General features: G+C 43.8%; 1 protein-coding gene across 1 annotated transcript in view; it reads right to left on the reverse strand.

The window, feature by feature from the left end:
- CTNNAL1 (catenin alpha like 1) overlaps positions 1–13,629 on the reverse strand; it is a 50,261-nt gene that overhangs the window by 30,124 nt on the left and 6,508 nt on the right. Inside the window, exons 2-5 of the mRNA XM_037047550.1 lie at positions 8,088–8,277; positions 4,449–4,636; positions 2,666–2,785; positions 427–516 (exon numbers count right to left, since the gene is read on the reverse strand). Of these exons, the coding sequence (XP_036903445.1) occupies positions 427–516; positions 2,666–2,785; positions 4,449–4,636; positions 8,088–8,277 (588 nt within the window). The remainder of the gene's footprint in view (positions 1–426; positions 517–2,665; positions 2,786–4,448; positions 4,637–8,087; positions 8,278–13,629) is intronic.

The raw sequence follows: 13,629 nt of genomic DNA on the forward strand, positions 1-13,629 counted from the left end.
AGTAGGATAAGGGATTAGAGATATGAATTTACAGAATAAACAAACTAAGGGCTGACTTAATACTCCACTGTCACTTAGCAGATTCTAACTTGCCTAACTTGTGCTAGAGATACGTGTGCTGGCTCCCCAAGGAGGCTGGCGAAACCTGCAGGCAGTGACCATGTGGGACAGGCCTCCATTCCCAGCACCTAACGCACCATCTTCTGCTTAGCTGCTCAAGCAAAGCTGACTCATAGTTTAATTGCTGTTTGGAACCAGGGAAGAAAGTTAGCATTCTTGCTAAAAAGTAACTGAGATTCAAACTATGAGAGCCTATATTCCAATTTATCATTCTGATCTTTTAAAAAATGTAAAATATGTAAATTAGGTGCACTTAATCAGGTTCTCTATTAATTTACAACGCAGTAAAACAAACAGTGTTCTTACCTTTGAAGCTGTGAGAAGCATCATTGTACACTTTTCAAGCACTGCCCTGGCTGCTGCCATTTTTGCCTTTTTCTTTTCATCTTTCAGATCCTAAAAAGGAACTAGAATCACTGAGCAGTCTAGGATTATGTGAACAACCATTTCTTCTTAATTTTTAAAGATTTTGTTCACTTATTTTTGAGAGAGGGGGAGAGAGAGACAAAGAGAAGGAAACACCAATGTGTGGTTGCCTCTTGTGCACCCGTACCAGGGACCTGGCCCACAACCCAGGCCTGCACCCTGACTGGGAACCGAACTGGCAGCCCTTTGGTTCACAGGCCAGTGGCGCTTAATCCACTGAGCCACACCAGCCAGGGCCAATTTCTTGAAAAATCATTTACTCAACAATGACAATACTCAACAATTAAGTAACATGGTTCAAAAAAAATGACAAAGTGAAAAGAAACAGAAGAAAGTTTGATAAAATGTGACCCCTTCAGCCTAAATACATGAACCAGGCAGAGTGGAAGGAAACGCCTGGCCCTCTGCAGGGCGGCAGAGCCAGGGACTGAGCCGGAGGGGGAGGCTGCCGCGGGGCTCTGGCTCCGGTCCCGCCTCACCTCACTCCTCACCAGAGATAGTCATCTTATGCTTTTCTTAAACGGAAGTGACTCATTTATTGAGCATCTATGGGCTATTATTTCCTTCAAAATAGATGCTTAGAAGTCAACTCTTCCAGGGACCATGTCTGATTAATCCCATCCATGTACTTCCTCCTCTCAGTAAGAGGTTTGTGCATCCCAAACTCAACCAACAGCTGCTCTGAAAGGTTCTTCAGATGCCTCGGGGATGTATAATCTCCCCCAACTATTATGAAGGCTGAAGCAAGAACTACATTTTGACTTTCTTCTTTCAGTCTTTTCTCATAGAGCCCTTGATGGCAGGTGCGCTCTCACAGAAGTAGTTAGTATTGCCCATCAAATCTAGAACCAAACACTCCTCATAACAATTCAGCTGTGGCCACCTAAATCAGAGGTCAGCATGTATTTTCAATAAGAGGCCAGATAACAAATCTGTTGGGCTTTCTGAATGATGTGGTCTCTGTCACGGCCTCTTAAGCCTATCAGTGCAATGAGAAAGCTGCCCCAGACAACCCGTAAACGGATTAGCGTGCCTGTGTTCTGGTGAAATTGTGCACGTGGACACTGACCTGGTAGTCCGTCTTTTTTCACTTGGGAGTTGGCTGAGAAGCCCTTTCTCACAAATAACAGAGACCGAAAGTTTGAGAATGATTTACTTTTTATTTGTTTTAGTAAATGTTTATAGTAGATTCGAAGTTATCCCTAGAATATCACTCTCATTCACTTGCATCCCAATATAGCTCTCCTTAGTGGAAAAGGAACTGCCCACGAACCAAAAGTTAATTTGGTAAAGTCATCCCAAAGGACTGTGTGTGTCCTACATAGGGATATTATCCATCATGAGTATCTACCAAAAGTAGAAGTTGAAGTCACTTCTAATTTCCACACTGTCTTTGACACACTGAACAGGACTTTTTGAAAAGCCACCTCTGGGTGTAGCCAGCAGTGCACCAAGTGTGTACGCCATACATGCCACTTGTAGGCCCCCCACGATGGCATACACTGAATGGTGTTGGCCAGGGATGGAGAAGGTGGCATCTCAATCTCTTCGAGGGCTGGGCCAGAGGACAAACAGAGGCCTCCATGAACCCCAGATGGTCCTAGAGTTTGACAAGTCTAGGCTTTAGAATCAGGCATAACTGAGTTCAATCTGATGGAAGCATGACCTTGAGAAAGTTTAGGTCCAGGTGCAGTGTCCTCACGTGTGAAACAGCAATGACAGCATCCACTTTATGGGGATGTTTTGGGACTTAGATGAGGTCACAGATATTGAGTGCCTAACACACAGGCAATGCAAATAAATAATGGCTTGGGTTATTACTATGCCTCTAATGTAGAATACTTACAGAAAGCTATGATAACAGAATAATACATAAAAATTACAGAGCAAACAGTAACAGCTATAAAACAAAGCACTGTTAAGAATATATATGACTTATTTACTTGTCTGGGCCCTGGTCAAAAGTCTAGTGGAAAGTTTCACTGAAGAGGAAGTACTCGAGCTGGGCCTTGAAGGCAAGTATGACCTTTCCCAGTGTGTGAAATGGGAACAAACAACTCGGGTGTGCACAAGAGAAGTATGCATGTATCGGAAAACTTTAAAATGCAGCAACACATACATTTTGTCTATCTCCAGTTAGGTGTGCAAACTCCACCATTTCGTTTCCAAACTGACTGAATATTTGGACAAACTCTTGAAAGCTATTTACTTTCTCCAGTCTTTCCATAGTTGCAAGAACCTGCAAAACAGAGAGTATTTTATTATCGGGTATAGGTGTGAGAGAGACTGAGATGTCAAGACAAAGTAGGGAAAGGAAAAAAGAGAGTTTCTCTTCGAAGGGAAAGCGGAGGAAGGGGAGTCTGAGAAGGAGTTGGCCAGCGGGGCTCGGAGAAGCAGAGGCAGATTCGAAGGTTAGAATTCTAAAGGGTGATCTGTTTTTAGGATGGGGAGACTTGGGCTTACTTGGAAATTAAAAGGAAAAAGTAAAAGAAGGGAGTAATATACAGGAGAATACAAACAAGGAAATATACAAGAGAAGAAATCATTTAGGCAGCACATTCGGGACAGGGTGAGAATAGGTAGGACTAAGGTAATACAACCCTCAGAGGACAGGGAAGCGGGTGAGGATAAGAGACGGTCTGCAGAAGCTTTAAGGTTCAGTGAGCCAGAATCGGGAACCCGTTCTGCTCAGGGCAGTGCAAGGATGCCATCTGCAGAGTGCAAAGGGAGGTCTGGGGGCTTCAGGAACAGCAAAACAGTGTGGATCAGTCAGGAACTGCCTGTTCAATAAACTAACTGCCAAGAAGCTTTGGGCAGCCAGGGGTGAACAGAGAGCAGAACCTGCAGTAGAGGCAACAGAAAATGTCATGCGTATTCTTCAAATTAGAAATAAGGTAAATAGAAGCGAAACATCCTTTCAAATGTGTTTCTCTCAAATAACGCTACTGGATTAGTTTTAGTCGGACGCAGATAGGTAAAGAAAACACAGATATCCTGTGTTTACTTATTTCTAATGAGGACATGATGGATGCCTGGCGCGTTAATCTGCCCGGGCAGCTCAGGAAGTGCAGGCCACTAGCGCGGATAAGGCAACGGCCCCACCTCCGCTGAGCAGAACCGCACCCCCCAACCCCCCTCTTTCCCAGAGAGCGGCGTTATTTTTATTCCTCCAGCACTGCCCGGTCCATTCGCCTCTCCAATTTCTTTTTCTCTTTAAACTCACATTTCTGATTCACTCAACACTCATCAGGAAGCTTTGTCCCCAAACCCTACGGGGACTGTCCCTTCCCTGGCCAATTGCTCTCCTCCTTGCCCAGTGAGTTATGCAGGCAAAGAAGTAACGGTACACAGCCTGGCTTCCCAGATGATCAAGGAACCATATTATCTGAGACACTGGAAGAATTTAAATCTATTCCCTAAGTTTTGTAACTATTCAGTAATATTTAGGGACCTTCCATAGACAAATTCTGTGGTGTGTGGATAAATGCGGTTTCGGGAGACAATGTTTTCTTAAGCTTATCCATTGTTGCTCCCTGACTTGGAAAAAAAGGTACTAAGAGATTCAGCACTTTTATCACTTAGGTTTTGTCGTGGTGTTCAGCTTTCCTCTCTGAATATGTGTTCATAAAAGGCTTTCACCAGTAAGTCTCAAAGAGTAGATAATAGTTTTCTAAAAGTTTAGGCCCAGCACACACATCATTTAGGAATTAACAGGTATAGAAGAAACAGCACTTTCAAGCTGCAGACAATTAGTTATAATTAAACAATTATTAGAGAACTAAATTGTTAATTAAACAATTAAAATAGACAAGCATTGCCAAATTTCCTGCAACTAACCTAAAAAAAATTTTTTTTGAGCAACCCTGAAAGACCCAGTATAAAAACACCGGAAAGGGAAGTACCTTATTTCTCGATGTTATTATCTGCTTAATGACCACTCGGTCTGCCAGCAACAACACCTTTGTCACTGAGGAAAGCAGCAGCCTTGCAGCCTTTATAACTCCTGTTTTGTCTGTAAAAATTGTGATCTGGCCACCAGACTCTGGGTGATTCAAGTTGCTCACATCTGTGAGTGCTGCAATGGTTTCTCCTAAAAAGAAAGCCAAGGGGGAGATGTCAGATCGGGGGTAAGGCACACTGAAATTAAAATCCAGACTTCTCTCTAATCTCCAAGGGCATGTGCACGATGGGCAGAGACTTGGCTTCGTGGCTGTCGCTTTTAATTTATGTGTAACTAGCTTGTGTTGGACCTTAACGCAAAACCCAAATGAGCAAAATACAAATATTTATTGAGCTCCCATATAAAAGATGAAACTTGACTGGCAGCCAAGTAAAAAGTGAAAACACACAGCAAGAGTTTAACGCCGGGAAAGAGAAGTAAAAAATAATTATTATAATGACGACTAATATTTATTGAGCACATTCTATGGGCCAAATGTATACACGCATTATATCAAAACGCTTCTATGAACACTCACATTATCCCTACTACATAGACGAGAAAACTGAGTTTTAAAAAGTGTTCTGGCTTGCCCCATACCACACGGCTAGCAATTGGCGGAGTTGGGACAAAAATCCAGGCGGTCTGACTCCGAAGACCCAGTTCTTTACCACTATTTTACACCATTTTTCTCCAAGGAACACTAAAGGCCCAGGGTGGGCAATGATAGGCATGGGCTGAGTGGGCTGGAAGCATTTCGGGAGTTATTTAAGTCTGAAATGCGCACATCTTAAGAGAAGACGGGAGGCACCATGTTCATTCTCCTCCCTGAGTGTAAGAGGCAGCTCTCGAGACGGGAAAGGACACTTCAGATGAGAAGAGACAGGATGTGGAGCCCATGACATCAGGCGGCTTCCTAAGCCTCATGTATGGAGCTGCCTAGGCTTCCAGAGTCCCGAGCGCGGCCTACTCAGGTCAGGGCCCCACGTCTCCTTCCTCACCCTGCGCCCGAGCACAGTGACACACGACAAAGCCCGTAAGGTGAGTAGGACTCCGGCTGCCCTTCATTAAAAGACTCCGCTCTTGTTTTAATAAAGGGTTGCTATAATAGAAATAGTAACATGAAGATCGTTTCTGTCCACTGTATTAGGCAACATCTTTTGTATAAGTGCCCACACAATAATGTAGTGGCAGGGAAAAAAAAAAGTCGCTCTCCTCTTGACAAGCTGGTTTGTTTCCTTTCAACAGCGAGAATTACATAACCCTTTCTTTCCCACATTTCTGTCTTGCCTTTCAGGAAGTACAAACATAAATTTCATGCTTAATTGGAATAACAGTTGGCTGAAGTTTCTAGTTTATTGCCATCTCCTATTTTTAATAGGTTTATTGAACATAAACCTTTTTTGTAAGCTATTTCAAATCCTTTTAAATGTGTGGCAAAATATAAATTATAAATAAAATAAGGGTCACCCCCTGCCCTCCACACAAGCTCTATTCTCTACCCAGTGAGAAAAGAGTCAAGAGTCAAACCAGAACCCTCCCTTTCCTTTAATCAATAACCAAGTTCTAGCTGTTTAACCGCCTTAGTGAGTATTTGTGGAGCCTTCCCGCTCCGTCTATCACTAAGACACTGCTTTGCACGTAAAATCTTCCATATTAATGACCCAGCCTTCCGTCCCCACCGTCTCTCAGTCAGCTCTTATTTGTTCATTTCCTCTAGGCATGCCACCAGAAAGATTTCTGACACAAAGCTCTATGTCTTCCACCTGGCTCAAAAGTCCCAAACCTGTCACCTACAGAATAATACCCGAAGTCATCCATGTGACATACAGAACCGTGTACGGTCCAGCTGGCCTCTCTATACTGCTTGGCCTTATCTCACCCACGCCCTTGCCCCCAGGATGCCCCCAAACACCTGCTCCTCCCTCAGGGTTGCCCGTGCCAGTAAATAGCACCGTCATTTGCCCAGCTGTTCACACTCCAAACCTTGACTCTTCTTCCCATCATATCCCACAGCTAAACTATTGGCATCACCTTGGCAATATAACCAAATGCAGCCTCTTTTCACCCCCGCCAAATGCTATCACCCGGTCTGAGTCACCACGATCCGTCACCTGAGCTACCGCCACAGCCTCTTCACTGGTCTCTCTGATTTCACCCTCAGACCTCCTCACACCTGTTCTCCATATAGCAGCCACCACCCACCCCTTTAAAACATACATGAGATTATGCTGCTACCCTACACCAAAGCTTCCACTAGCCCCCTGCTACACTTAGAACACTATCCAAAGTTCCTACCTGTGCCTGGAAGGCCATACCTGGTTTTGCTCTCTCTTTGCCAGGGAGGCCCTTCCCCCAGATATCCACATAGCTGGGCTCCCATTTCATCGCAGTCTGTGCTCTAATTTTACTTCCTCAGAGGGGCTTCCTGACCCCCTATCTCAGTAGTTCTCAACTGGGGGCCATTTCAGCCCTGCAACGGACATTTGGTGATGTCTGGGGACATTGTGGGTTGTCATGATAGGGGAGCTACTGGGACCTAATAGGTAGAAGCTAGGGATTCTGCTCAACGGTCTAGGCAGGGGTGTCAGACTCATTTTTACCAGGGGCCACACCAGCCTCATGGTTGCCTTTAAAGGGCCAAATATAACTTTAGGACTGTATAAATGTAACTATTCCTTCACAGTTAAGTGAGGCTCGGCGCTGTTGCTGGGTAGAAACAAGGTGGAGGGCTGGATTCGGCCCATGGGCCTTGTGTGGCTGTGGTTTACGGCACACAGGACAGCTCCTACCCCTAACAAAGAATTATCAACAAGCAATTATCCAGCCCACAGTGCTGACGGCATCTACCCTGTTTAAAATACACTTCCATTGGCTCCTAACCGTTACTCTGCTTCATCATTTCCTCAGTGATAACTATCACTACCTGACATTATGTATCTATTCATTCATTCGTTTATGGCCTCATTCACTGGACAGAAGTATGTCTCCCTTACTAGAATCCAAGCTCCATGAGAGCAGGCTTTTGACCAATTTGGACAGAGCTATATCCCTATGGCCTAGAAAAATGCCTGGCATAGAGCCAGCATTCAGTAGATATTCATGAAAAGAATAAATGGATAAATGACACTTCAACAAAGTTGAATCTACCAAAAACCCCAGGTTCTTTTAGGCTTCTCAGCCACCAGCTGTAGAGAATGTGTGAGACATCGTGAACTTTGAGGTCCCTAAGGTTTGTCTGCTGCTGGGTACAGGCACATGCTAATTCTAATTTCCATTCCCTACACGGTGACCAGTAGGCTAACGTGCTCCTCAGAGGTGGAGTCCAGGCCTCAAACTCCTCTCTCTCCTGCATTTCAATGGCTGATGGTGGTAGACCACTACCATGCCCAGGGAAAGAGTTCAATTTTCAGGTTTAGGACTTGAGCCTAGAGAAGTTCAACAGTCTTAGGAGCTATGCAGGCCTTTAATGTCCCTGGCATCTGTAATAATGGGGCTAAATCACAGTACACATCTTTATTCAAAATAAGACGATAATTTGTTACCATACCCAAAGCAATAAAATTGCTATGAACAGGCTTCGATATCGACATCCACATACCTGCTTGTTTCGCTTCAATACAGGCAATGTTTATTTCTTCTTTCAAATCCCAGTTTTCATTGGCTATCGCCTCCCCTACTTTCACAAATCTTCCAACTGCCAAGTTGACAGCTTGTCCTACACGCTGAATTGCTTGCAGAGTTTTATCAGACTTTTTGGTATTATCTTTATGATTGATAAGTGTGGTAATCTAAAAATAAGATAGGAGAGCAACATGTTTAAATTTTATATCAATAACTTTTTTAAAGCTAAATCACAAAGACCAAGTCAATGAAGCCCAGCGTACCGGACAAGGCTGACAGACTAAACCGATAGTTTAATGCTCCGACCCAGAGGCAACCAGGAAAGCATCCTGTATCCCTCCTCGGGACGATGTTCCCATTAATAACAACCCCAAGTTTAGGAAAGGGCAGACATCTGGGGCATACAGTTCCCGAAACCCTCCAGCTATTTCACCAAATCTTTAAGACGGGAGAAAAGTAGGAGAGGCCAGATGATTACAATCAAAGAATCCACAGAGAATCAAAGCACTTCAGGTCTAGTTCCTCTGCTAGACTTGGGCTGCTATGAGGGTGGAGACAGCACCTTCACCTTGCGCCCCACTCTACTGCCCAGTCCGTAGCTCGTACAAAACGGTACGTGTGCCCTACATGTTTACTGAATTAAGTAGGTACCGAGAATAACCACTATAATCTGTTTCATGCTTCTCTGAGTTTTGTTGTAGACTCAAAGCTAATGAAATACCAAGAGTCTGAACACCTGCTGCCAGCCCCTGAAATAAAATACAAAAGGTGACGAGCTGGTTGAAAGAAAATCTTCAAGGCGTCTTATAAAATTAGCACATGGACTCTGCCGACAGATACATTTAAAACATGTTACATAAAAAGATACAGATCCCAAATAGTACATGTCCACTGAGCATGACTTTGAAATGATTTATGTAAGTACATGAACAAAGGCCAGACAGACAGTTAAGAGAAGAGGGAAGGAATCCCTCTCTGAGCAGTGCTATGACACTAATAGTTTAGAATCGGGAAGACCTGGCTGTGTACCTTTACCAGCTAAAGGACCTATGCAAATTCATTTTACTTCTCCAAATTTCCTCATCTATAATATTGTTTTTCAAATTTTGGTTATTTCCAAGATGCCAGGTCCCGAGGATGCATCAGTAAACACTACAAACCCTGCCTCCATCTGGTGAACAGTCTAATGGAATAATAACAACAGTAATTTAATCATACAAAATGTATTTGTTGCACAACTGTCTTATGCCAAATAAAATTCTGAATAATGATGAAACACAGCAATTAACAAGAAAGGCCCATGCTTTCATGGAGCTTATATTCTAGTGTCTGGGGAAATACAATAATCACGTAAATAGGTAAATAAAACATCTTTTGTAAACATGCTATGCAAAAATATTAAAATAGGATAATGTGATAAAAAGTATGTGTAGCTACCTGAGATCAGCTGATCTTCTTTCATGAGAAAATGATATTTAAGCTGAAACCTAAATGATACCAAGTAGCCAGGCTGGCAAACCTTGGGGGAATAAAGCATTCTAGGCAGAAATAATTGTTTGAAAAGGGAGGGACTCCCCTCGGGAATGAGGTAAGAGCAGAAGTGGTTAAAGAATGGTGGGCCAGAGAGCAAGGCTTAAGCCGATACCAACAGGTGGGCAGGGACCAGCTGTTAAGGCTGCGACTTGGAGTAAAGAGCTGTGTTTGCGGGGAGAGTGATGGGACGTCACTGCAGGGCGTCTGAGCAGGAAAGGGTTTGGATGTGTCTCCACAGATTCTCCGGCCTTCACCTCTCAAGAGGTGGAGCCTCATTCCTCTCTCCTTCGGTCCGGGCTGAACTTAGAAGAAAGAAGTGACAGCATGTTACTTTTGAGGGCAGGTCATAGTGACACTTCTGTTCCCATCTTACTCCCTCTCTGAGGTTACTCACTTCTAGGGGAAGCCAGTGGCCATGTCATGAGGACGACTGACCAGCCTGGTGTGGCCGGCTGCCGTGACCGGGAACCGAGGCCTCCGGCCACCACACATGAGTGGTCAGGAACCACCCGGGCGGGCCACTCTCAAATTCCTGACACACACAGAAATCAAGATCATAAATGGTGGCTGTTTTAAACTATTAATGCGGGGGTAATTTATTTAGCAGCAGTAAATAACTAATGCATTCCCAAATGGACGTGCTGAAAAAGAACACTGTCTGCTGGGGGAGAAGTAATTGCTCCAGTGGCAAAAGCGGGAGCAGGGAGACCAGTGAGGAAGCTGTTGCAGCAGCCCGGGTAAAAGATGGCACTGGCTTGGACCCGGGTGGCAATAGTCAGGATGGAAGAGAATGGACTAACAGGGCATGTCTGGGATGCACGGCCTCCAGCAGAAGTAGCCCCTGCCTGCGTGTGGTTGGCAGGGTACTAATATGGGCGTAATAATTTATAGTTTAACTTGAACATTTCACCTAAAATGGCATGTGGTGTGCTTGAGCATGATATTGTTATGATACAAAATTGCATGCTATGATTTTGTAATAAAAGACTTCGTAATAAAAGGGGGGCATTATTTGTGCTGGACCCTGTATATGACTTGCTTAATGGGTTAGATTGGTGTTCTCAAGGAAGACCTCTAAATGTGTGGCATGAGAAAGAGGGCTCGTTGACCACACACTCACATCTCTGTGTGGCAGGCTCACAGAAAAGCGCTTTGCGTAAGTAATCTAATTTAATCTTCACAACACTCTTAGGACCCAGGCACTACTTTATCCTCCTTTGACAGGTAAGGAAACTCACATTAAAAGATGTGTTTTTAAGGTCACGCAGCTAATAAGCGGTAAAGCTAAGATAACTTGACTCTGAGGCCATACTTTTTTTCCAGGTTTACTGAGATATAATTAACATATAACATTGTGTAAGTTTGTATACAATGTGCCAAGCTTACATGTGTAAGTTTGATACGTGTGTATATTGCAAATGATTACCAAAATAGGGTTCATTAACACCTCCAAGACCTCACATAATGTGTATGTGTGTGTGTGTGTGTGTGGTGACAACACGTAAAATCTACTCTTCCTGACTCTCAAGTATGTAATTCAGCATTGTTAACTATAGTCACCATGCTCTACATTAGATCCCCGAAACTTATTTCTCTTATAAGAAAAATCAATGTCACATCCATGTGTGGTTGCCTTTTACGTGACCCCTACTGGGGACCTGGCCCACAACCCAGGCACGTGCCCTGACTGGGAATGGAACCAGCGACCAGGCCAGCACTCAATTCACTGAGCCACACCAACCAGGGCTTTATGCTCCTTTTAATGTGCTATTGAATCTGGTTTGCTAGTATTTTGTTGATAATTTTTTGCCCACCTCCAGCAGGGATATTGGCCTATAGTTTTCTCTGCTTGCAGTGTCTTCATCTGGATTTTATATCAGGGTAATGGTAGCAAAGGCCATACTTTTAAATACTACGCTAGAACAACAAAACACACACATATACACACACACACAAAGAAAGAAAAAAGAAATACCACCCTATAACGCTTCACAAACCCCCAGTGAAGCAGAAATTTCACAAATGAGGAACGCGGACACCACGGAGAGTAAAGAAACTGGACATCAAGGGGGCAGTCTGCCTCCAGGAACCGAGCCCCAGAGCCTCGCCCCTGAGCCACTCAGCCACGCTGCCTCCGCTGCCTTGGGATGTTGATGAGAGAATTAAATAAAATGATCCACGTCTATTCTGTTCAACAAAGTACCTGGTCTATGGTAAGCACTCAAGATATATTATAATTAGGTCCTTTATTTAATCCTTGGGTATTATTAAAGATAAGAAAACTGAGGGTGAGTGAAATGAAGTATTGGCTCACGCAGCTAAGAAGTGGCCTAGTTTGGAATGTGAACCCAGGTTGTCTGACACCGAAGCCCGCCCAGTACTTTAGGCAACGCCCTTTAGTGGGGGGGGGGGGGGTTTGCAAAGTTCCTAATCTATTTTGAAGGGCTGCAGACCATTTTCTTTAAAATAAAGTGTTCTCTCAAGCCATTAGGTCTTCATGTCAAAGAGGAGTTGCTATGGTTGAATTTTGAGGATGACGTGGGACATGCTGCTGGGGAGCAGGGAAACAAATATGAATCCTATAGCACTGGCTTAGTTCTTCTCCACACCTGACAGGCCAGGGAACTCTTCCTACCACCTGGAGACAGGAGGAACAACTTGGAAGAGACTCCCTAGTAAAAAAGAGTATAAGCTGTTTGTTAAATCCTTTATTTACATAAAACTTTAAAAATGCAATCGTGAAGAAAGGATCCTGCAGTTACGCTAAGATACCAACTATTGTTCAGTTCTGAAACACCCATTTAGCTGTCACTACAAGCACCCTCCCCAGTGCATTCGATTGATTAGGTGTGGCTGTCTTCCCCTTACTCCAAGCAGTCCAGAAAGCATTCAGTCCCAACCCAGGGATGCCTTTAAAATGGACGGAGGAGCCAAGTCAAATTTACAAAATTCCATACTAAAAGTTCTACTTCTTTCCTCAAATTACACTGAAACCTTTAAAAAGGGAGTTTCAAAAATTATACCTGTTTAAAAAAAAAGATTGGCAAATCAGGAAAGGCTGAAGAAAACAATCACCCATGATTCTACTACCCCGTGAGCATTTGGGCCTAATGCTTTCAGTCTTGTTTTGTGCATATACTTAAACACACAGTTTTACAAAATTCAGATCTAACTTCAGTTTCCTCATCATGAAAACAATAACAGGCAGCATTTAACATTCAGGCCAACAGCAGCAGGCACGATTTTACTTGTTTTACATGTATTAAGTCATTTAGCGGTTCTATCTCCAGGAGGGAGATCCTATTATCACCCTCATTTTACAGATAAAGAACCTCAAACTGGAAGACAGATCACAGAGCCAGTAAGGTGCCTACACTCTTAATCACTACACTTTCTCTTTCCTCCCAGGATTGTGTTAAGGATCAAGGGAAAAAGCTGGTGAAAGTGCCCTGTAAATTACTTGATGTGCCCGATAATAATTTAGCTATTATTCTGCAAAGTGGGAGGCATATTATATCAGGAGTCACGACCTGGAGCTGCCCGGACACTGGTCTCGAGGATGCCCGAACGAAGCAAAACTGGGGGCAGAGAAGGCATCCCATGGGGAAAGAAAGAGAATCTGATACACTGAAGAACTCTGCTGTGGGGTAAGAACTGGGGCTTACTTGATACCTTCTAACAGAGGGTGTCAAGAAGTACTAATCTCTAACAAAGTATATCCTTGCGCTTAAGAGCGTGACCTCTGGTGTCACTTTGCCTGGGCTGGAATTCGGGCCCTGCCATGTGGCAAGTCGTCTCACCTTTCTGTGACTCAGTGTTCTCACCTGTAAAAGCAGGAAGGACATGCACACCCATCCCGTCAAGTCATTGTAGGGAGTAAATTAGTCAATGTAAGTACAGCACGTAGAAGAGTGTCTGGTGTACAGTAAGCACCACCTAATTGTTAGATAACATACTGTTTAAACGTCTAGAATCTCTATTCTTTC

This window comes from Sturnira hondurensis, unplaced genomic scaffold, assembly GCF_014824575.4.
Source record: "Sturnira hondurensis isolate 20B ecotype Veracruz unplaced genomic scaffold, ASM1482457v3 Scaffold0006013, whole genome shotgun sequence".
Classification (NCBI taxonomy): domain Eukaryota; kingdom Metazoa; phylum Chordata; class Mammalia; order Chiroptera; family Phyllostomidae; genus Sturnira; species Sturnira hondurensis.